This window comes from Salvia splendens, chromosome 3 (genome assembly GCF_004379255.2).
Source record: "Salvia splendens isolate huo1 chromosome 3, SspV2, whole genome shotgun sequence".
Lineage (NCBI taxonomy): Eukaryota > Viridiplantae > Streptophyta > Magnoliopsida > Lamiales > Lamiaceae > Salvia > Salvia splendens.
The window spans coordinates 15,971,473-15,995,175 of record NC_056034.1 but is presented as its reverse complement, the minus strand read 5'-3'; the positions used below and the strand labels follow the sequence as shown (position 1 = coordinate 15,995,175).

General features: G+C 38.0%; 3 protein-coding genes and 1 long non-coding RNA gene across 7 annotated transcripts; 2 read left to right on the top strand and 2 right to left on the bottom strand.

Annotated features, from left to right (window-relative positions):
* Positions 1 to 778: 778 nt before the first annotated feature.
* LOC121793882 lies at positions 779 to 2,379 on the top strand. The gene is made up of 2 exons (XR_006049187.1): positions 779 to 1,116; positions 2,062 to 2,379. It is a non-coding gene; the product is annotated as an uncharacterized LOC121793882 (long non-coding RNA).
* Positions 2,380 to 3,253: 874 nt separating this feature from the next.
* On the top strand, positions 3,254 to 8,891 carry LOC121795241 (golgin candidate 4-like). Of its 2 annotated transcripts, none has more exons than XM_042193731.1 (15): positions 3,254 to 3,621; positions 4,081 to 4,179; positions 4,512 to 4,607; positions 4,986 to 5,120; positions 5,366 to 5,504; positions 5,586 to 5,650; positions 5,970 to 6,137; positions 6,302 to 6,415; positions 6,667 to 6,795; positions 6,922 to 7,218; positions 7,302 to 7,367; positions 7,530 to 7,732; positions 7,853 to 7,907; positions 8,090 to 8,275; positions 8,499 to 8,891. In XM_042193731.1, the coding sequence occupies exons 1-15, from the start codon at positions 3,397 to 3,399 to the stop codon at positions 8,724 to 8,726; spliced, it is 2,205 nt and encodes a 734-aa protein (XP_042049665.1). In that variant the 5' UTR covers positions 3,254 to 3,396; the 3' UTR covers positions 8,727 to 8,891. The 2 variants fall into 2 exon arrangements, with proteins under 2 accessions (XP_042049665.1, XP_042049666.1); XM_042193732.1 differs by having other exon boundaries at positions 8,489 to 8,891.
* Positions 8,892 to 9,011: 120 nt separating this feature from the next.
* Positions 9,012 to 11,354, bottom strand: LOC121795242 (reticulon-like protein B5). The gene is made up of 5 exons (XM_042193733.1): positions 10,921 to 11,354; positions 10,214 to 10,394; positions 9,986 to 10,127; positions 9,533 to 9,602; positions 9,012 to 9,426 (listed from the first exon to the last, which is right to left on the bottom strand). The coding sequence occupies exons 1-5, from the start codon at positions 11,162 to 11,164 to the stop codon at positions 9,260 to 9,262; spliced, it is 804 nt and encodes a 267-aa protein (XP_042049667.1). The 5' UTR covers positions 11,165 to 11,354; the 3' UTR covers positions 9,012 to 9,259.
* A 6,677-nt stretch (positions 11,355 to 18,031) lies between these two features.
* LOC121794316 lies at positions 18,032 to 22,004 on the bottom strand. Of its 3 annotated transcripts, XM_042192428.1 has the most exons (4): positions 21,641 to 22,004; positions 20,561 to 20,688; positions 20,314 to 20,439; positions 20,104 to 20,166 (listed from the first exon to the last, which is right to left on the bottom strand). In XM_042192428.1, exons 1-4 carry the CDS (start codon positions 21,666 to 21,668, stop codon positions 20,110 to 20,112), a joined length of 339 nt encoding a protein of 112 aa, XP_042048362.1. In that variant the 5' UTR covers positions 21,669 to 22,004; the 3' UTR covers positions 20,104 to 20,109. The 3 variants fall into 3 exon arrangements, with proteins under 3 accessions (XP_042048363.1, XP_042048362.1, XP_042048361.1); XM_042192429.1 differs by lacking the exons at positions 20,104 to 20,166; positions 21,641 to 22,004 and adding an exon at positions 18,032 to 18,109 and having other exon boundaries at positions 20,561 to 21,406; XM_042192427.1 differs by lacking the exon at positions 21,641 to 22,004 and having other exon boundaries at positions 20,561 to 21,406.
* Positions 22,005 to 23,703: the final 1,699 nt, after the last annotated feature.

Here is a 23,703-nt window from a genome sequence, read left to right as displayed (position 1 = left end):
ACGGCATCTACCCGAAGTGGCCGACCTTCGTGAAGACATGCAGCAGGCCTGCGAACCCAAAGCAGGCTCTTTTTGTGCAGAAGCAGGAGGCTGCTCGCAAGGATGTAGAGAGGGCGTTCTGGGTTCTCCAAGCGCGCTTCAACATCATCAAAGCTACGGCTCGTTCGTGGTTCATGGAGAGCATGGTCGACATCATGTATACGTGCATAATCTTGCACAACATGATTGTCCGAGACGAAGGACCCGTGACGGGAAATTGGTTCGACCTTGAATCCCCCGGAAGCTCAACCGCAAGTAGTCCGCCTCGATGTGGAGTGCATCCGTCTATACAAGACCGGTTATCTATTCGTGCAAGGACACGCGACTCTATCGTCTACACCCAACTCCAAGAGGATCTAATTGAACACATTTGGGCAAACTTTATCGGATGAAATTATTAAATTATGTATTTTTATATTTTAAGAAATTATTAAATTATATTTTTTTTACGAATTTTATGTTGTAAGTTTATTTTATTTAATGAAGTATGTTTTTATTAATTGAATTTGGTTGGAAATAAAAAAAATAAAATTGAATGAATAGTAATTTAAGGGAATGAGGGTTGCAGGTTCTGTCCCTTAGTTAAAGAATGAAGTAAAAAAGGACAGTGAGATCCTCAAATAGTAATTGAAGGGACGATTAAGGGATGATATAGTGACCGCGTAAGGGATGGCATTAGATATAAAGACGTCGGGTTTGTGATTTTATCAACTCAGGTTGCATGTCGTACCATTTTAGTTGCATAGAAGGGTAAATCAGTCAGTTTGTATATTATACCAACACATCTGAAATGGAACGAACGTGATTTCAGCAGCCACATTCAACTCATATCCAACCTTCCAAGTTCCAACTCTCTCCCCAATTCATTCTACTCCCTCTAGAAACCTTCTAAATTTTAAACCCTAGCAAAATCCAGCCGCTGTCTACATTTCTGGTAAACCAAAATCGCGTTTTCTGCAAATTGATCGTGATTCTCCTCCACCTAGCGACGTTATTTGCCGGAGAAATTCGCTTCGTGGCTAAAAATGGGCAATGTCGAACACCCCGGTGACTGACGTCGGAGAAACTTCAAAAATGGTAATTTTGTGCTTTGTTTGGGTTTGTATTATGTGAATTTTTGCTTGTTGAAAATGTTATGTGAAAGTAAGGGTCTATTTCAGTTTAAATCTGCCGTGGGAATTTAGGGTTTTTGTCAATTTGGAGCACAGGGCATATCCATGTTTTCTTTATGGGGTGGTGTATAAAGATTTTTTTTCCTCAATCGAATTGTGTTTTGATATACTATACGTGTATTCCAAAAACTGGACTAATTCAGTTTTCGCATTTGATGAAAAATTGTTCTGTAAGGAGTGGTTTTGCAGTGTTCTCAGTTGATGAATGTTTGCTTAATGTTTTCGGATTGTTGCTTAATTTGTTTGAGCATTTGATTAATTATATGAAAGTTTGCTTAATTTATTCCAGGATTTGCTGTTGGAAATTTTGATAATTTTGAGCGGAACTTTGCTTATTTGCTTACTTTGTGCTAAAATTTGCTTATTATGTGCGAGCATGTGCTTATTTTGGGAAAATCTTTGCTTAATTGGGTCGAATATTATTAATTAATTCAAAAGTTTGCTTACTCTGTTCATGAAAATTCTTAATTTGTTGGAAAACTTGATAATTATTAGTGAAAGTTTGCTTAGTTTGTGTTAAAATTTGCTTATTTTGTGCAATCAGCTTCTTAATTTGTGCGAAACTTTGCTTAATTTGTTCGAGAATTTGTTTATTTTGTAACAACAGATTGCTTATTTTGTGTAATCCTCGACAACTGAATTATTATGTAATCCTTTACTTAATTTGTTCGAAAGTTTGCTTAATTTTTCATGTAAACCTCTGTAACTGAAATTATTTTATTCGAAAGGTTCTGTATTTTCTTCGAAATCTTGTCGTTGAAAGCTTGTTTATTGTCTTCGAATGAGTCATCCGTAAACTCCCTTTGGTATTGTTGTACAATAACTCAAGTATTTTTTATCCCACCTGCAGGTAACAAGCAGTGGAAGCGTAAGATCGAGTGTCATACATTTGATCATGCCAAAAAGCGGGTTGTCAATACTTAGAGCAAAATTCAGCCAAGCACTGTTCTTTGATGATCTGATAATTTGCAAATATATATGTTATCAAAACTCTTACAACTCCTTTGAATTCAATGCAATAATATATGTACTTAGAGGCAATATAAAATACAAACTCAATATAACTTTATGCACTTCAATGTTTTGTACATTTGGCTCATATTCCTCACATGTATAATATAAACACAAAGTTTAATTTCAATTTATCACCACTTTCGAGTTGCCTAAACCTGATGCGAATAGAATAGTTAACGATGCAACTGGAAGGGCAGTATAATGCAAAATAGAATAGAAAACTGCAAGTTCTTTTCTGTAAAACGCAATTGTTAACGGTATACAATGCAAAACTAGACTTTGATATTTACTTCATGCAACATGCACTTAATTGACACTTGAAATAATGCAATATTAAACACGGGAAGATGCATAGTAATCTAAAGTTTGCTTCTTTTGTCGTGAAACTGCAACTTCTTTTGACGTGAGAGTTTACTTCTTTTGTTCGAAAGTTTGCTTAGATTGTGCTAAAATGTGCTTAATTTGTGCGAAACTTTGCTTAATTTGTGCAAAGTTAAAATTTACCTTCGAATGAATTATCTTCTATGAATGAAATTGTGGAAATGCGAATGGTAGATATGAAGACTTTATAAACTGGAATAAATATTGTTCTGTGTTCTGTATAAATATTTGTTACCGACGATTAATTTGGATGTCGAGATTTCAGTTGAAAGATTTCATAAAATATGCTTCAGAATGGAAAGGTATGGAAAAATCAATAAAATAGTAATGATATTACTTACCATACAAACACTAACCTTTTTACATATAAAATGATATTTTAATTGATTTTCTGTTTGTCAGAGGTGCATTAATTCATCGGTTGGTGGGACGTTGTGAACTCAAAATTAGTTATTTTTGAAGGGCTTCCCTTCTAGTAGTAATAACGACAATTCTGTATGCATATAGCTAACTTTTTTAATGGGCCTTAGCGCAAGCCCATTTTACAAATAGCCCAGACCCCACGAATAACGAGACTTGCAAATTCCAGGTAGATAAGTATTGTTTTGTTTTTGTTTTGTTTTGTTTTGTTTATTTCCGCTCTCAGATCTAGCGTAGCATCAAAACCCCTTAATCATATTGCAAATTCAATTCAATCTTATCAAATTTCCCCCTAACAATTTTCTCGCCGAAGTCCGAAATCTAGGTGAAGGGGAAAGAGGGAAATACAGATATTGGCGCGTAAATCTCAATGCCGATGTGGAGCTCGGTGGCCAATTTGAAAGAAAGCCTGAGTAAAATCGCACTGGATGTCCACGATGACGACGATGATGAAGAGCTGTCTATGTACACTTCTCCGCCGCGCGATCAATCCGACAACGCTAGTTCAGGTTCGGAGCGGAGAGTTTCGTGTAATTCCAGTGCACCGACGCATTCGCCAATCATCAATGGATTTTATTCCCCGCCTAACCACGAGGTATCTATGATTTATTTGTGTTTTATTGGTTTGATCTCACTTCGGATTTGGTTTCGTATGTGTGTCTGTGCTTGTGGTGAGGGCTAATTTGTATCTACTTCTCAATTCCATCTCTAAGGATATTTCTCAATCACCTTAAGTTACTGATGTTTGCTCCGTGTAGAAACAGCTTGAACGGGTTGTTTTTTTGTTAATTGAATAGAAATGCATATACTAGTGCCATTTAGACTTTTATGGTCTATGCAGCATTGCTGTCTAACGTAGTCAGTTTATGGAAAGAGCATTTTATATTATTCTGAACATATTTCTGTTGTCTTGAAAGTTGCAAGGAATGTGCTCATTGGTCTTGATCAAATGATACAAGTCATTTATTTAACCACGGTGGAGTTCTTTTTTTCCTTTTCTGCTTCTTGGTTTTGAACAATTTTTTGTCCTAATAATTGTCCACTATTTTATCAGATCGAGCTGTACAAAACAAAAATTAAGAAGCTTCAGGAATCGGAGTCTGAAATAAAGGCTCTATCAGTTAATTATGCGGCTTTATTAAAAGAAAAGGAGGTACAGTGATCTTCTGCTATCATTACCTCCATCTTGTAGTACTAATTTGTACTAGTATTTCTCTATATATGTATTGTTGAGAGCTGTTTTGAGCTCAATCTAGCGAGGCCTGATTTTATGTGCTATTGCTGTCAATGTTTGATGGTTGAATTGTAGTTTTATTCAACATCAATAGTAAGAGCGAGTTGTTGCTAGTTTTCACTTGCAAGCTAACATACATAATAAATCAAGGTTTCATACAAGTGAATCAGTGATGGATTTTTTTGTGGATATGCCCTGGGCTCTCACGTTTGATTGATTCTCATACAGTTTGTTGATTTTATTCTTTGCAGGATCAGATTTTGAGATTGACTGAAGAAAATGGCTCACTAAAACAAAATCTCCTTAGTACAAATGCTGCTCATGGTGCACTTAAAACTATTCTTAAGGTGGTTAGGCTAGTTGAAACTGGTCATATTTCAGTTTTATGACTTCCAGGGCATAATATTTGGTCTAATTAGATGCGGTGGTTCTTTTATGTCTTTTTCTGTCGAGTTACTATTTATGGTTTCATTCAAATAGTTTTGGATTCTGCTTCTCTCAAGAAATATATCCATTAGTTTTGGAGACAAAACTAACTCTGTATGGTAACGTAGGCATTCTGAAAGTTGTTTTGGATTGTGTATGTAGTTAGCTATAGGAGTAGTGATGACTGATGTGAAAGTCCTAGATAATGTGATCACAACTTAAATTTTGTTAATGTCCATTCAACTTCTTTAGGAGCAATTTCAGCTATTTGTTATCTGATTGTAACTTCAAATCCTCAGGGTAATGGTGATATGTCTCCCAATCGCTTTAGTAAATCTGCAACAAAAAACCGTGGTGCTGGAAGCACACTGTCTAATGGTGTTGTGACAAAGCATGATGGATTAAGCAATGGGGCAACTTCAACCAATTCACGGGTAGGAGAACCATTCTTTTTCCCAGTGCTTGGCAGTTGTTTGTTTTCTGACTCTCGGTTTTATACCCTATGTTAGGAATTGGTAACAATCTACGACACATTCTTTTAAAGTAATAAAAACTCTTTCTGCTGTTCATTTTTGTGGCTTTTGTGATTGGAAGTCTCTCGTTATTTCTAGAAGTGTTGAATTGAAATGTGCTGCTTTTCATCATAACAGCAAGTGAATGCTTTTCTAATGCCTTGTAGGAACTCTCAGATGCTATGGAAGACAAAATTAGATCTTTCACTATGATGCAAGCAACTCATGAATCTCAAATGAAACAAATGATGGTTGAACTTGATAAAGAACGTCGCAAGCTGGAAAGTGTCCAGCTAAGTTTACAAGGTGCACATCTACTACTTGAAGATCAAGTTTCAGAGTAACACATCTTTGAATATTTGACTGACTCATTTCTTTTATGTCTAGAGGAGAAGAGGTTGAACGGATCATTTCAGCATGACTTGAGCTCGTTAAAAGATGAAAAAGATAAAGTGAGTGTTTGTAGTTGCCTTTTTTACTATTCCATTATCAGTATGGCTGGGCCCCAAGCCTCACTTAAAATAGTTGGTGCGGGTTTGATATGTACTGAAAAATGAAACCTCATATGACTAGTCCTATATTACTGTAAATTAGAGCTGCCGACATTTTCAAAATTCACAGATGTATTTTTTATTTGGTATCAATATGGTATTACCCATTTTTATTCTGCTGTAATTAAAAATTCCATTAGCAATATGTTGTGGTTAACTTGTTTGTGCCTAATAGATGGTAATCTTACCCACTTCTACTCCCCCCCCCCATATATTTCAGATGTTGAAAGAGATAAACAGAACGCACGACGAGTTAAATCAGAAGATATCAGAGATAGGAAGGTTGCAAATGGAGTTACAGAGAAGTGATAGAAGAGAACCAAACAACAATTTGGAGAAGTTGAAAAATATAATTGCTTCTTTGGAGGAAGAGAACAGAAATATTAAGGTCTTTGTCTTCCTATGCTTTCTTCCTTTCAATAATTGTTATGCATGCTTCATGTTTGATTTCGGTTGTCTTTGTGTTTGTGTGTTGTTTGGTTTAGTTATGTATATGAACACATTCACAAGCATATTCAACAGACGTTGGACCTTACCAATTTTTCATGGTAGAAAGAAAAAGAAGAATGTGAGGCTGCGTTGAATGCAAATCATTCTTCTCCAGTATGCGGCGACAAACCTGGTGGCCTGCATCTTTCGAATAAACATGCAAGTAGCATGAATGAGGTATACATTTAACCATTCTATTGTCTGGTGAACATCCCGTTGTTGTATGTGATTAGTTGCCCCCCTTCCTAAACTCAATTAACTTTCATCCAAATAAATCTTACTTTGAGCATTTTTCCATTCCTTCCAATTTTACTCATGCATATTGATTAGTTCAATATTTATGCAATATGGCTTTACATGGATATCCATGTATCCATATAAACTGTACAAGTTGCAGTGCTTTAGTCTAATCAATAAAGTCTTTGCAGGGATTGCTAGAGAAGGAGGAAATGCAGAAGTCATTGCATAAACTAGAAAATGAACTTAAGGAAGCACGTATGCAAAAGGACAAAGCCTTGCAAGAATTAAATCGTCTCAAGCAACATTTGTTGGACAAGGTTCGCCTCATTTTTAACTTCTCTATAGGCTGACCATCATAAACTATGATAATCAGTACCACTCAGGAAATAGTTTTATGTTATAAAAATTGTCTGCTAAAATCTCTCGATTTAAATAACTTGCAGGAATCCGAAGAATCAGAGAAAATGGATGAGGACAGTAAGATTATTGAGGAACTGCGAGGAATCATTGACCAACAAAAGGTTCAAATATCACGTTTGGAGAATGCTCTTAAGCAGGCAATCTCAAGACAAGAAGAAGTAAAAATGTCCAATAACAGTGAACACGTGAAAGCTAAAGAAGTTATAGATGATCTTAAAAGAAAATTAAGTAACTGTTACAGCACAATAGATGCCAAGAACATGGAAGTTCTTAATCTGCAAACTGCTCTTGGGCAGTATTATGCTGAAATTGAGGCTAAGGTAGGCTGTTTTTCCTTAGTGATAGAATATGAGCAAGGGGGAAAGCATACACAATTTTTATTTTATGGATATTTTTTTTCCAGGAACGTCTTGCTGAAGAGTTGTCAGTCACAAAAGAGGAATCAGCTAGGCTTATCAAGCAGTTACAGGTTTAATTTCTTAGCTTTATCGCAATATTAATATTGTTGTTTGAAACTCATTTTCTGGAATGCTTTGAGTTATAAATGAATGTTTATGTACTAGTTGTTTCTGGATATATAATTCAAGGTGCATCTTGTAAATTCTTTTTCTTTCCATTGATATGATTCCAGGAGGCACACCAACTAGCTGAAGCATCAAAGAGGGAAGAGGAGGAACTTTTGGGAAAGCTTTCACAAGCTGATATTGTGGTTGCGGAAGGAAAGAACAGAGTTGAGAAACTTGAGGAAGATAATGCAAAACTCCGTAGAGCACTTGAGCAAAGCATGACAAGATTAAACAGGATGTCTGCGGACTCCGATTTTCTTGTTGACAGGTCAGACTCCCGTTCCTGTAGGATGCTTACATCAACCCTATATTTTTTGTTCTATTACTGGAAAGCTAGCCTTCAAGAGTGGTAATAATAAATTAATACAACTGTTGGTCTCATCTGCAGGCGCATTGTGATCAAATTACTAGTGACATACTTCCAGAGAAACCACAGTAAAGAGGTGCGTCTATACCTGGACTTCCAAAACATTAAGTGATTCATTGAGAGCTAAGTAAAGATGTCCCAGTGATGGCTTTAAAATTCCCTCCAGAATTCCCTGTTTAATGATGTTTATTTCATGATAAGAGAGAATCAAATTGCTGTTCTATAAACGTTAATGTACATTTGATTGATCTTCTCCAGGTTCTCGATCTAATGTGTCGCATGCTGGGATTTTCTGACGAAGAAAAACAAAGAATTGGTGTTGCTCAGCTAGGGCATGGCAAAGGTGTAGTTCGAGGTGTATTAGGCCTTCCAGGTCGGCTTGTTGGGGGCATCCTGGGTGGCGGTGCCCCTGAAGCTCACACAGCTATGGCATCTGATGACCAGGTAATTGTTGTCCTCTTCGTTTACACCATCCTCTCTCTGTCTCTCATGCCCGTACACGTACACATGCACATGACGTGCATAACATGATCATTTGCACACATAATTTGTGATTTCATACCATTATGTGCATATTTGATATGCGAACATAGACAGTTTCATGTCGTCAATCTCTGATAATAATTTTTTCTGATTGATGGAAAATATCTCTTCCAGTCATTTGCAGATTTGTGGGTGGATTTTCTTCTCACCGAGACGGAAAGGGAAAAGAGGGAGGCTGCCAATAATTCAAATCCAGATCAAAACTCTACAGGAACCACATTCCCTCACGGAAACTTCTTGCGACGCGAACCTTCAGATTCAGAGTTTTCAACGGTTCCTCTCACCTCATCAGAAAGCAGTTTGCAAGGTTCAAGACTTCCACCGAAATACTGACTATTTATGTAAGTACTAACTGTAAATACACCATTTTTCCACCTGTGATATGCCTAAATGTTCTTTCGATTCTTTGTCAAATTTGTTAAAACTGAGAGAAGTAGCAGCCCTCTGCAGCTTGTATGTAGAGGGGCACTTGTAATACCTGTAAAAAGAAATCTACATATTTAAAATGTCTGGTTGACATGGTGGCACTGCTCTAGATAGACTTGTTAAAGAATATTACAAATTGCGTGAATTTTACGGTTGTAATCACGAGTGTTTGTTTATGTTTTTTGGGCTGGAGGTTAATAAATGGAGCTTCTTTGTCACCTCAATGAGAAATCCATTCACGAATCCATTAAATTTAATGGGGTTTAGAGTTTAAATGAACTTCAACTTTCATTTTGGGCACATTAATCACTTAATTTTCACGCGAAGGAAATCTAACCGTAACTGCTAATACTTGCCACATCCAACTAAAATAGAACTGAAGAATGCGAAGTTTGACTTAAACCCATAAGCACAAGCAAAAACCATCAGTATCACGATGTTAGGAAGTTATGAATCTCCCTATGCTCGCTTCTTGTCCAGTGCTCCCTTGGGTATCTTGCTCATGATTTTGTGGTCGAAGACCGCATATTGCTTTCGGATCTCATGCATTGCTTTCTCAGTATACGGCTCAATCTTATCACCATACTTCTCGTACAAAACAGGCACGGTGTGCAGCAACACAAATACTATGAATATAAGAGAATACAAGGTAAGTAAGGGACTTGGGATGACCAAATCAATAACCCAATAGCCTACTTATTTTGTGGTAAATAAAGGTGTAAGGATTCTTACTTATATACGACAATGTCAAGAAGCTGCAGCAGCTGCCCACAATCGAAAGAAACCAAAGACCAAATACAATCTGATAATGAATTCAGGCCTCAATGTCAAATTTTGGAGTGAGGAAATGTGGAAACCAGAAATAACTCAATTACTAGTACTGCAAAGGAGACTGACCACCATTAATATATTGAAACTCAAACAAGGATTCTTTAAAAGCTAACTAAAATTATAATCTAAAATTAATCACTAGCTTCATTGAGAAAAAATTGCAATTAAGTTTTAACACTACTTTCCATCAGCATTATTCAAATCCATAGTAACTAATATATGATCTAAACTAAAGACTAGCATGCATGCCAGGAAAGAGAACTCCTCAGGGTTTGATCACCAGAAAAACATGAAAAAAGTTATTTTGCTCTAGGAGTTGAAGATTCATAAAAGAGAGAGGCTCAAAATCATTACCCCAAGGAATTTCTTAAGATCCCTGCCAGATGCAATATATCTCAGCACTGCAAATGCATGGTTGATCTCAGAGCAAAGAGCTGAAGCAATTTCTACAAACGGTTCTTGGGGGAGGCGAACTTCTGGAATATGGGGAGGCCACCTGAAGACACATAACAAAATAGGTTCATATAACTGGAACATGACACTTTCGGAGTATGAGTTAACAAGGAAACTGCATGAGCTCACTTGTTGAGTAAAACTGAAGCATTGGACCATAAGAACGAAAGAGACAACATGAGGATTGCAACGTGACAGACCAGAGTGAGCAAATGGTATTCAAGTAACTCGAAAAACACCCAGACTACCGTTGCTACACCAAGCAGCGAGGCAGATATTTTCTTGTTCCTCCACAAGAACACATCAGCAGCTATAGAATAAATCACCATAAACTTGTCAGGTTTTATAAAAACACTAATCAAATTTTTATAGTAGTAATACCATTTTAGCTAAAGAATTACACCAGCATGAAAGGTCAAAAAATCACTCGAAAGCATTACATAAGTAGCAAGGTAAACGATGAACCTAAATTAAATTCTACACAACTCTCAAAAGGTAATTTTCTAAAAATCAATCCAATCTCCATTACTTTGTACCAGAAATGTATCACTACACAGCTCGTCAAACAGGCTTGGTGAAAGGAAAATCACTAACAGAATTGCAACCGTAGACAGGTTTTTAAGCTTGATTTCAAGTACAGCTCAATTTTTACCACAAACTCAAAATTGCTAATTGCGAACTGTCACAACCAACACAGCACCTTCGCTCAAGTACAGCTCAATTTTTCATCAAACAATCACCGAAAACATTAAACAAATCCAGAAATTCAGAGGAAATAAACTAGAACAGAAAAGGAAAGCAGATAGGGTTACAAAGAGTGAGATCGTGATACGTACGCTTGCCTCCACCAAAAACCTTGTGAACCGGCTTTTCAGGGCGGAACGCTTGATAAATCTTCTCCTTGACCGCAGATTCCGTTGCTATTTTGTCATCCTCTTGCTCAGAGTCAGACGACGATGAAGAAGAACTTGTGTGCACGTCCCCGTCGGCGTCGGCATCGCCGTCTCCATGAATCTTATCGGAGATTCTATCAGTCAACGACTCCGTTCTAGGATCTGATATCTCCTCCTGCTCCGCCATCGCCGCCGATACAAAATTCGAAATTCCGAATATAGAAAGTCCGAAGAGAAGAATGCTTCTTTGCAGCCAAGTAAAGAGAACAGGTGGTAAAGCAGTAATGAGTAATGAGGGGATGAGTATGTACGAAAGGGAACCCGAGCCTCGCGTTCGGATTTCGCTTCCGCATAGTATTTACTCTCTCCATATTAATTTGGAACAATTTTTTTATTTGTCATCTCAATTTATAATAACCTTTTAGCTTTTAAATTCAATAAATAATGAGTTCTTTATTAAACTTATAAGCAATAAATTGTTAACCAAATTATTAAAATTGATATAACTCGATGTATTAAAAAAAATTGTGTGTAGATATAAGTGGTCAATCACTCGGTTCAGTTATTAACCAAACCGATTAATGGTCAATCAATTGAAATGCAATTGAAACAACAACATTTTTAACATACTTATTGACAAGAGGTTCTCATAATCTTATTACTTAGCTATATCATTTATATTAATATACATAAAAGAGCTATTATCCAAAGTTTGTGATTTTATTTTAGCATTAATATTGACATTAGAACAAGTCAAAATATAGTATACGAATGTTTTCAGCGCGGAATCACAGTTTACTAAAGATGGTTAGTTAAGCAAATTGGAATCAATAAATGCATTGAAATAAAGTTGAAATTACATGGTATAAGAGATAATTAGAGGAGTTAAATAGTAGTAGTGGAGTAGATTAGAGAGGCAAGTTATTAGCAGAAGTGAGGAAGTGAAACTGTTTAAGAAGAGGAGTTAGAGAGTGCATGAACTTGTCAGATGGATGGTTGTGAGTTACCTCGTAGGTTGTCATAACAATACTGCTGTCTTTGCTTAGCCTCTCTACTTGTCATCGATAATAGCTCCTACACAACATCAAAACAATTTTTTAATAAGAAGATCAAATAGTATGAGTATGACATTGACAGAGTTTGTCCACTTTGCTCGGCACATGATATGAATCCATCTATTCTTAAAATGTTCAGAGACAAAGCGTGTTTGGGAAGATATGAAGAAATGATTGGGCTTAAAAAGAAGCATGACGTCTATCAAGAGTTCAATCAAATGGATGAACTTCACTTGGAAGGCTAGGAATTCCCTCATTTCAAGTTGCATAGTAGTATCAATTTAACTTCAAATGCATCACGACTTATGTGGTTTGTATCAATTTCAGTATCCAATTTGATTATTTGAATAAAAATGAAATCGAAACATGAACAAACTCACCGAGGGAAGAAGGTAGTATTGTTGACAGATTTTTGGCCATATTTTCTCCATCATCAAGTATATCCTCTTCGCTCCTCGTCTCAAACCCAAACCGCTGCTGCCTTTTTCTCCGCCCATTATTTCCTCTTTTATTTCTGCTACTACACATTTGCCTCTCATTCTGATCCATTTCTGGAAAAGGATTTTGAGAAAACTGAGATGGGTTTTGTGAGTCGGCGACCAACAGCGGTGGTGGGTCCATGATGGGGAGGAATCTTGAGAGATGAGTTTGAAGTTTATTTATTGTACTGTAATAAACTCATGAGGCCAACTAAATTTCAACTAATTTCAGTTCAACTGCCCTATACGTGCATGCTTCCTCTCTCTCTCTAGGCCTAACGTTATTTACAAAGCATCAATATCTATTGCAGCAAAAAAAAGGCGATTCCGTCGCCTTAGCGGCCCCCACACTCCGGCCCGACATCATGTGAGGGGGTTCAATATCTATATTTATATGTTATGTAGTAGTAGTAGTAGTAGTACGTATGTCAGTATGTTACGGACGTTCTCCGTAACGAGGCCGGTTAACTAACTTCTCGGAGTGATAAGGTGATCGAACCTTCGACAAGCTCGAAGGAAAGGTCACGATTTGCTGTTTCACGGACGTGTTCCGATGACAACAAAGAGAGAACTAAAATTACGCTTGTTGCTCAAGCTAGGTTTAGAGAAAATATTTCATTCATTGATTGATTGATTACAATGATATAATCTCTCCTATTTATAATGCTAGAATACTACTACCCTAACTTAATGAACAAGAAACAAATATCTAAACAAATATGGGAAAAATATGGTGAATAAAGGAAAACTAAATAATTGGAAGATCATAAGAGATATGATCGTATCAACTCCCCCACGGATGAAATCCACCTTGTCCTCAAGGTGGAAACCACAAAGCAACGACGAGAGTTGAAAGCAAAAGGTTTGGGTAGGCGTCTCCTCCTGGATCAAACACATATCGAACAACTGAATAACTACCTTTATCACCTTTGTCAAAAATCAACAAAGGAGACCCAATGTTGTTGGCAAAATTCCATGCCACAACGAAAAGCTTGTTCACACCTCTCAGAATGCTCAAACATGGAGCACCTCATCTCTTAAACCAACAATTCTCAACATCCGTCGATGACATTTGAGCAACATTGAACGATGCGATTATCTTCTCCACTTCACCAATAGAACCATCCTCCTCTTTATCTTCTAGCAATGACTCCTCCTCTTCACTAATATCTGGGTTGTACAGCTACAAAATTGGGGCCGGTGGGGGCGGGTCATCGTGTAACAATTCACCCTCATCTCTACTGGCGTCAGGGCAGCACGACGGTGATGGTGGAGTTGAAGGCGGAACAGCAGCGACAACAGGTAGCGAAGGGCTAGATGGATCGTGACAGAGATAAGGACGTGAGAGGCGTCGGGATTCCACGGCATGAGGATTTCGTGGGGGCACGTCAGACGAATAGGGTGGGTGCCTTAAAGTCGAGGTCGTGTATTGCCTCAGCTGCTCGTATGAAGAATCCAAGTCGGTGTAGGGCGACTTCCGGTATAGCGGAGGTTCCGGCAGCGAAGGAGCACGAGTTTCTCCAACACGGTGACTGGAAGTTTGGAAGGCCGGATCCCAGCTAGTTGGACGACGCCTAGGCGCTCCGGAATCGAAATCCGCATAGGGTTGTCGTCCATACGCTGCTTTTGACGCATGCAAATTTTTCACACGTCGATCGATTTCTTTACATCGTGATTCCAGCCTGGACTCTAATTTGTCAAATCGGGCCATGATCTTCTCCAGCCCGGCGGAGAAAATCTCGCTCGATCCCGGGAAGGCGCGTGGGGGATTGCTGCCTTCCGGATTATCACGCAGGGACAACACCGGTTGACCATCCCCGCGACGGGTCATCGTCGACAAGCGACGCGACGGATCGGGTGGATCCAAGTGGTGTGAGACGTAGGGTGATTCTGGATCAGGCCACGACGGCGGACGGAGTACTTCCACCTGGCTGCTCGGAGGGTCCCAACAGGTTACACGGCGAGGTTGGACCGGCTGGTAGGGACGGAATGGCTGTGTGGCCTGAGGGAAGTTGTATTGACGACGGCGGTAGCCGGCGTAGTCGTATGACATGCCGACGGACTGAAGCGTGGGTGTGGTAGAGAGGTGGTGATACGGCTGACTTTTTTTTTGATATTGGTGATTTGCTAGGGGGATATGGATGACAAAGACGGAGGATGAGCTCTCAATGAAAGCACCAGTTGTTACGGACGTTCTCCGTAACGTGGCCAGTTAACTAACTTCTCGGAGTGATAAGGTGATCGAACCTTCGACAAGCTCGAAGGAAAGGTCACGATTTGCTGTTTCACGGACATGTTCCTATGACAACAAAGAGAGAACTAAAATTACGCTTGTTGCTCAAGCTAGGTTTAGAGAAAATATTTCATTCATTGATTGATTGATTACAATGATATAATCTCTCCTGTTTATAATACTAGAATACTACTACCCTAACTTAATGAACAAGAAACAAATATCTAAACAAATATGGGAAAGATATGGTGAATAAAGGAAAACTAAATAATTGGAAGATCATAAAAGATATGATCCTATCACAGTATATGTGTGGGAATAACTAAGGTCTAAGCTCAATTTATTATTCTATCAAAAAATGGATGGTGCTGATTAATAACTTGCATTATATATACAGATATGGTATTTAAAGGTAAATTTCTCAATTAAAAAAAATCACTATACACTTCATTTACAGTGAATTTAATTCATTATATTATATATTTTCTGCAAATTTATGCATATAAACATATAATATACTTATTTGATTTGGATTTTGTCAGAATAATCATTAAATATCTTGATTTGAGAGTTACATAAAATTTAAGTTTTTTTAGATAATTTAGAATTGTCAACTACCATTAAAAAGGACATGTAAAAATCTAGAGCAATATAACAATGATTCGACTTTATTATATATTACATCTAACATCATAACAATAAATCTTCAACATTGTAGATTATTACAAAAAAAAATCTATTAAAGACGTTTTTCTAATGCAATTAAGTATGTTAATTTGTGTATCTATACCACTAACACCATAAAAAGTGGAGTATCTTTATTGTTGGTGTTCCAACTAAAATTAAAGGGCGCAAATGGAAGCATTCTAAAAAAACAAAAGATTAAGTTAATTTGTTTTTAATTTAGGAACGCTTTCTTTTGCTCTCTAAATTGATGTTATTTCAAAAAAAAAAAATTAACCCAAGTAATTGCGTCTCGATTTTTGTGTTTTTAAAAATTATTACTACTATGTTTTTTGTAGTGACTATTATGTAATTACCAATTAAGTGAAGACTGATTTATCCTTAGTTGTATAATACTCTCTCTGTTCCTTGTTAATTGAGTTGTTTTTCTATTTTGAGAAGTTTCAAGATAATTGAGTCATTTCTATTTTTGGTAAAAAATAATACTTTCTCTTACTTTATTCTCTCTTCATCTCTCTTGCTTTATTCACCATCTACTTAACACACTATTCTTAATCTTCTTGTCTAAAAGAAATGTTTCTATTAACGTGGAACCGGAGGGAGTGTATAGTAGGAGTACTACATGATAGATCTGTCACATGGTGTAATACAAGCGGTAGATCATGATAATTTAAGGGCTATAATTTGGTCTTAGACCATCTCTAATGGTACTTTAAAACCCAAAATTGAGTAGTCAATTGGCTTCAATGGTACTCCAAAATCTATCACATTTTGGGTTTTTGAATAAAATACTCATTTTTGGATTTACACTAAAACAAATCCAAATCACTTTTCCAAATTTTGTGAATAAAAAAAATAGTGGATAAAGGATATTCTTTTGAGTCCGAGTTTAGTATAAATGATTGGAGTAAAATCATTATTTGATGTGATATTTACACTAAAATGGATTTGGGTTTAGTGTAAATAGTTGAAGATGCTCTTAAAAGATATGATTCATTTTTTATCACAATTCTATATAAGGTATATATATTAGAAGGATAATTGTCCTTTAGAATCATAACTATTTATTGACTTCTGATTAATTTCATAACTTTTGAATTTTTTTCAACCTTCCAGTGATGGTGAAAATTGTAATTAATATGAAAAATCAAATATGATATAACAACGAAATCGCGTCGTTTTAGATATTGAGATATTTTAATTAACAGTCAAAGTATAATGATGTTATTTTGCAAAAACAAAAATGGCATTTTATTGCCATACCATAACTAATATTGTTATAGTAGTTTCAATTTTAGCTAATGAAATTAATAAAAATCAAAGAGTTTCAATTCTTTATTCCAGTTTTAAAAATATGGAATTGACTATAAATTTAAAATAATTCTCCCTTCGTCCACTAAAAATAGTCTAATTGGTGGATGACATGAATTTTAATGAGAAATTTGTGAAGTAAGAGAGAAGAAGAAGAAGTGGATAGTCCATTTTTGGATGAGAAATTTGTGAAGTAAGAGAAATAGAAGAAGTGGATAGTCCATTTTTGGATGACACTATTTTTCGGGGACAAATAAGACTATTTTTCACATACCGAGGAGTATAATTTAAATGGCAATATTCTATCAATATTTTCCCTCAGGTGACTCGATATAGTACTAGTATTTGATTTCCCAAATTATCATAAGACATGTTTTATTTATGATGTGATACTCCTTATTCAAGTTGTACTAGTATTCTTTGAAAATACTCCCTCTGTCCGTGAAAAAGAGTTCCGTTTTCTCATTTTGGTCCTCCGTGAATAGGAGCCCCGGTTCATAATTATTATAAATAGTAAAGAGGCACCACATTTCATTAACTCATTCTACTCACATATCATTTAAAACTAATATATACAAGTGAGACTCATATTCTCTTTCATCCACTTTTTTTAATACTCCCTCCGTCCCGGACTACTTGCACTTATTTCCTTTCTGGGCGTCCCAAGTTATTTGCACTCTTTCCATTTTTAGTAAAAATTATCACCTACAACCGCAATTGTTGACTTTGCTATACACTCATTCCTTAATCTCCGTGCCGAAAAGGAAATGTGCGAGTAGTCCGGGACGGAGGGAGTATTTCTTAAAACTCGTGCCGGAAAGAAATGAGACTCTTATTTGCAGATGGAGGGAGTTTAGAGTTCATATCATAAGTGAATGATATTCGACGACGTGGATGTTTTGTATGCATATGTGTAAGCATCATATAATGCAATTGCGATTACTATATTTGAATGGCATTTAGGTGAACTAGAACCCATGTAATCAATGAAACAAATTTGTTTGCCAACATGTAATTAATAATCATCTTTAACTTTTGAATTCTAATATTACTCCCGGAAGCCATGTTGTCTAAACAATAAAATAAAATAAAATAAAATAAAATAAAATAAAATAAACAGTACATTATTCCATACACACTTTATATATACAGTTTAAATGTTTAGTTCATACTATGATTTTGCCATGTTCGACAATTCTTTTTCAAGCATTCAATATTCATTGCAAGTTGGATAAAATTCAATGCATATGCGGTAATCTGGTTTTGCCCATGGATCCCAAGACAGAGCATCCACGGTGAAACGGATATCCCAGCGGACGTCCCGATGAACTTTCCAAAAACACATTCTACCACGTCATAAGGACATCCCACTGCACAATGTCGGACATCCCGACGGACATCCCACAATAATAAAAATTCACCAAATTAAATAATTTATGAAATTAAAATTTCGACACGAATACGGATAAAATGCAACTATTTTATTTAAAACAAAAAACATACATAATTATCAAAACAAAATACATAGTTAAAAAAAACAACCTCAAGCTTCGACAAATGCAGCCCCTGTCTCACTCGTTAAAACAAGTGGTGTGAATGAAAAGAAGTTCAACGCGCCGTATATATAGAGTTTTTTTTTAAATGAAAAATCGGGACGTCCCCGGAATGTCGCGGAACTCCGGTGTCCGCAACGCACGTCCGCGTCCGCGTCTGCCTCCCTGCTGCCTAATGGCGGACGTCCGCCGGGACGGCCGCCGTTGTGGATGCTTTTACAGACATAGATGATAAGAAGAGAATTATTACAATGCTTGAAACAACTAAAATATACTAAGAGCATTAGCAATGGGGCGCCCTATGGCGCGCCACGTCAGCAGTTTTATCCTCCTACCTCCCCACCTGCAGTGGGGCGCCCTAAGGTGCGCCCTATGGCGCGACACATCATCATTTTATTGTTTTGTTAATTTAACTGTTTTCAAATAACAAGTAACGAGTAAATAAAAAACGGTCTAAATAACAAACGGCGAAGTTTTAATAAAAAAAAGTTACATCATTGAACTAATAAAAAAAAAACTAAGTCGGACCAATTCCCAACTTCCGACGCAGCTCATCGAGTAACGCCCGGAGATATTCGGCTTCGTCGGGGTCGGTACACTTCTTGAGGGCCCTGTGCGTCTGCAACATCGTCCTTGCCATCGACGCTGTTGCTAACGACTCAAACGCGGTGGCCGTCTGGGTCGGGAGCTCTACCGGGACCGGAGCTTGGGTTGCAGCGGTTGACGATGAGGTCGCGGTCGCCTTCCCCTTGGCCTTCGCAGCCTTGACGCCGGGAGGACGCTGGACGGACACCGGTGTGCCGGAACTCCCTTCATCCACGAACGTCCGGTTGAGGTCAACCGGGTGATTGTCGCTGCTCTGCTCGTGTAATCACCAGCTTCAGTGGTCTTCGTCCTCTTCGGCGCACCAGTGTGCAGAATTCCACCTTGGAACTTCTGCTTGTCCCTCAAGAGCGCCCAGATGGCCTCGTGCTTGAAGTCGCCGTACATCGACCGGTACGACAACAGCGCTTTAGCGCGCACGTCGCTCAAGCTCTCGCCGCTCCCCTGTGACCGCGTGAACTTCTCGAACTCCGCCGCGTACAAGTTCACTTGCTTCTTGACTTGATCCCAGTGCTTGCGGAGTTGCTCACGCTTGCGCTTGTACGCGGTCGGCGGCTTGACCGAATTGTAGAGGTCCGCGATGCGTTCCCAGTACGCGATCTGTCGCTGGTTGTTCGCGAATATTGTATCTTCCGATATATCTACCCAACACCGGGCCAAAGTGAGAGTTTCGTCGTCGTTGTAGTTCGTACGGCCGGGGGTGTACTCATCGCAATCACAGGAAGGCGGCAACTTCTGCGCCCGCTGCCGGTTCCGCTTCTTTCTGGCTGGGGCGGAAGCGGTCGCGGCGGGGTCGGGATCGGCCGCTGCGGTTGGGCAGTGCGGAGACGGCTCCATGTTAGACAACCCATACGATTCCGTACTGAAATCGGGATCGTAATGAGTGTTGGTGTCGAACGAACGATAATCGTCGGGTTCTGTACCCGGCCAATGCGCCCTTGCGCTAAACGTAGGACTATTGGGGCTTGAATCAATTTCGTAGTAATTATGTAAATGTAAGTTTCGAAAATGAAATCGAGTGAAATGAAATGTTACAAATGAACGGTATTTATAAAAAAACGAAACCGCGTGCCATCGTCTGCGATTGATCGTCCGCGACCTCCACAATGGGGCGGACGATGGCCATCGTCCGCGACAGCCGCAATGGGGCGGACGATGGCGCAGATGATTGTCATCGTTCGCGCTATCCTCCGCGACCGAAGTATAGGGCGCGACTATCGTCCGATCTTGAGCTTGCTCGTAGCGATGAGTTGACTTTGGCAAAAGAAAAGCTGACAAATGACAAAATATAGCAATATATGACGCCTTTATGAATGGTGTCTTGGCTCTCTATAATCTATACTCCATAACACAGCTACGTAGAGTAAAACTCAAATAATATAACAAAAGAAAATGGCTGGAAAAGCCACGGCAAGTACCTTGGAAGGTGCATCGACCTTGTCATTTTCTGCTGGCTGAATAACTGCATGCCCCATTGGAGCATTTCCAGTAAAATAAGTTTTCGAAAGATCCCCCACCACAGATTCTAAAGCAGATTCCGCACACTGCAGATATTTCAGTTCCAGTGATTTTTTTAACCAAACAATTTGTAAAAAACATAAACTCTAGACAAAGGAGAAATGTAATGAACCATAGCTATGCCCTATGAGGGGGAAGCTGAATTACCTTGCGTAGTGTTGGTTCAGAGTCGTAAACCTTCTCAGGAAAGTGCCACACAGGTTTTCCATTAGAATCATACGAAGAACCAAACAAAAGAAGATAAGAGTCTTCGGTCAAGTGCTCTCTGCAGTGACCTGTATGATAGTAATAAATATACATTACTCCGCTATCATATGCAGCGGTGCACATCATCACCTACAAAACTTAGTTGACCATATATCAATCTCTCTGAAAAACTAGTAGAATTGGAAGGCAAGCACATGAGTACTACAGGGCAATATGATCTTCATTTCAGAAATATAAGAGGGAGTAGTGCAAACGAGATTCATCTGTAAGAGAAAAAGGCTCGAGGATTCTACTTTCTGCACTTAGAATTTGTCCAATTCGACTAAGCATACAGAATCACCAACAATATTCACCAACAATATTCACCAACATGATTTTTTTAAGCCAAATATATACTACAGCAATGAGCATTAGTTTTTATCATTGGTTTTATCTGTTTCAGTGATCCGTGGAGCCGGCATATACTCAATATGGTGATCTCCTTGTCCCCTGCATGTCATAGTCAATGCGTAGATAGATTTATAGGAAAGTATAATAAAACAACTTTAACCATATAAACAGTTGCCAACAAGCATATCTCAGATCAAACTAAACAGAACAGCAAACATGAAATAGATTCTTTTATTTGATGTATCCTACGAACTCGTATTTGACATATAACAATCTTATGTTAAATTTACATGCTCGGACCAAAAATTGACCATCTCATAACTATACTCTATCAGCATTTGTGCAAAGGACTTTTGTTGGGTAACACTGGAGACTAAGCAAACAAGCCAAACTCCAATCCAAGACATTCAGCAAATGCTCTAGATTAGTTCTTCAACATTTCTTTTAGTATGTGTACAAGACAAAGATGTCATATTACAGTGAATAAAATAATACTCCTATCTTAAAAATGACAACATTATAAGATTGGCTACAAACTACAGACCAATTGAAGAACCATAGTAAAAATAGGAAACACAAATGGTATACCAGAACACCCAAAAAGAGAGTATAGTAAAAGAGAAAATGTACCTTGCATTGGATTTCTGCAAGAACGCATTAGGATATTCTTTTCTATTCTGCTGTTTCCATCGGAACCTAAATTCAAATTCAGTTCCCAGACATCATCATTTAATACAATAGCATCTCAGCTAAATACTACTCCTAATACTGGATGCAGACTCAATGTTTTGTATATGCATCCAACTGCTCGTTCTCAGAGCAATTCTATAAATTAACAACTCCAAATACTCCCTTCTTCACTCGTGAAATATAATCCCCCTTCACTAACCAAAATTCATGATTCATTGCAACCTCCGGCCTCACTAGTTAGAGCAATACGCTATTTAACAAACGAGGGTCCCAACAGGTTACACTGCGAGGTTGGGCCAGCTGGTAGGGACGGAATGGCTGTGTGGCCTGAGAGACGTTGTATTGACGACGGCGATAGCCGACGTAGTCGTATGACATGTCGACGGACTGAAGCGTGGCTGTGGTGGATGATGAGCGTCTGACTTTGACGCGGCACGCGAGAATCTTTCCCGTCGGGCTAGAGCTCGGCGGACAGGCGGGACTCGGCAACCAAAGCAGTTGCTGTGCGCGGAATGTTTTCCGTCGGGCAGCGGTGTAGCTTCGGTTCGAGATGATGGGAGGGTGAGATCACGATGAAAGCACCAGTTGTTAAGGACCTAAATCCCTAACGATCTGATAAAACGGACAATAACGAGATAAAGATAATCCGGCGCCCGTGAGGGTCGGCGGAGATAAAGATCTGGGTGGCTGTGCGCGGGTTCCAACCCGTCGGGCAACGGCTACAGATCAGATATACGTTCCGGCTGTGCGCGGAGACCTTCCGTCGGGCAGCAGGTAGCGTAAGGAATTAGGGATTCAAAGAATCACACGTGGACTTGGCCAAAATAATATTGTATTTCATTGAATGAATATTATGGAAGACTCCACACATATTTATAATATGTGTGGATACAAAAAAGATATGCTAAATCCCTATAATATCCAAACAAAATAATAAAAGAAGATATGCTAAATCCCTATGATATCTAAACAAAATAATTATAATAGAAGAGAGTTAGGATCGTATCACTTTCCCATTTCAACTTATTGCTTACGAGATGACTAGAACAAGCAAGTAAATCAAGTGAATAAAATACAAAGAAATGCTTACGAGAATTCCTGAAATGCATAAACGATAGGATCGATTTTCGGTATCACAACCGGAAGCCTCTCGAACAGTACGGAAGCAACGATCTTCTCACCACCACTCTTGGACAGCGATGTACAGAAGCCACGTGCAGCCGTCAGAAATGGTCGGGCTAGAAACCTCGAGTACTCCACAGTTCGGTGCATTTCCTCCGATCTGAAACTGATAACACGAGCAATAATAAATCTGACCTTAAAAATGTGAGATCCTTAAAAATGCTGAATATCCTATATTGTAAATTGGATAGCACCTTCTCTTTTTATTTAAAAAAAAACTGCACAATTATCTTTTTAAAATTTTTAATATAGCAGCTACATAACTGAATCCCTCGGACAACCACATTCTAGTTTTCTAACTTGAGAAAAAAAATAGCAACTATCAAATCCATAATAATGTTAGTTGTAGATAGAAATATTGAGCTAACTCCAGATTCGGAAAAGAGTTTATTCAACACATCAGCTGCTCAGCTTAATAGCATCATAGGCTCATGAGCCAATTTGATATAAGTTCGTAACCTATTTGTTATAAGATATCAGCAATAATTTGAGACTGAAACATGATCATCTATACATTATATAATCAAAATTTAACAATTGATTTAATGAAATTGCATTTCATTGATTATAATGTAATTTCTATACAAATTGTATCATTAAGCAATTAAGTAATCATTAAATATACAAATGCAACTTCCAATATTTGCTTTAGCAAGTTATTTGGTTGAGCTATAGGGTCATGAGCCATATCAAATGCTCCAACTTTTGACTAAATTCTCCAACTTAAATGTGTACATACTCAACTCATCTACTACCTGAATTTAACTAAACCAGTTTTGTGACTCTTTCAAGGTAAACTTTATTTTTGCCTGAACCACTCT

Bases quoted from the DNA above. Each gene is read 5' to 3' on its own strand.
- LOC121795241 (XM_042193731.1), top strand. From the start codon at position 3,397: ATGCCGATGTGGAGCTCGGTGGCCAATTTGAAAGAAAGCCTGAGTAAA. The intron at 4,180-4,511 runs GTACAGTGATCT...TATTCTTTGCAG, and splicing joins CTTTATTAAAAGAAAAGGAG to GATCAGATTTTGAGATTGAC. The intron at 7,368-7,529 runs GTTTAATTTCTT...ATATGATTCCAG, and splicing joins GGCTTATCAAGCAGTTACAG to GAGGCACACCAACTAGCTGA.
- LOC121795242 (XM_042193733.1), bottom strand. From the start codon at position 11,164: ATGGCGGAGCAGGAGGAGATATCAGATCCTAGAACGGAGTCGTTGACT. The intron at 10,128-10,213 runs GTGAGCTCATGC...ATGTGTCTTCAG, and splicing joins GCTTCAGTTTTACTCAACAA to GTGGCCTCCCCATATTCCAG. The intron at 9,427-9,532 runs GTAAGAATCCTT...TTATATTCATAG, and splicing joins CTTGACATTGTCGTATATAA to TATTTGTGTTGCTGCACACC.
- LOC121794316 (XM_042192427.1), bottom strand. From the start codon at position 20,746: ATGATGTGCACCGCTGCATATGATAGCGGAGTAATGTATATTTATTAC. The intron at 20,440-20,560 runs GTAATTCAGCTT...AAATATCTGCAG, and splicing joins CTGAACCAACACTACGCAAG to TGTGCGGAATCTGCTTTAGA. The intron at 20,167-20,313 runs GTACTTGCCGTG...GTCATTTGTCAG, and splicing joins AGGTCGATGCACCTTCCAAG to CTTTTCTTTTGCCAAAGTCA.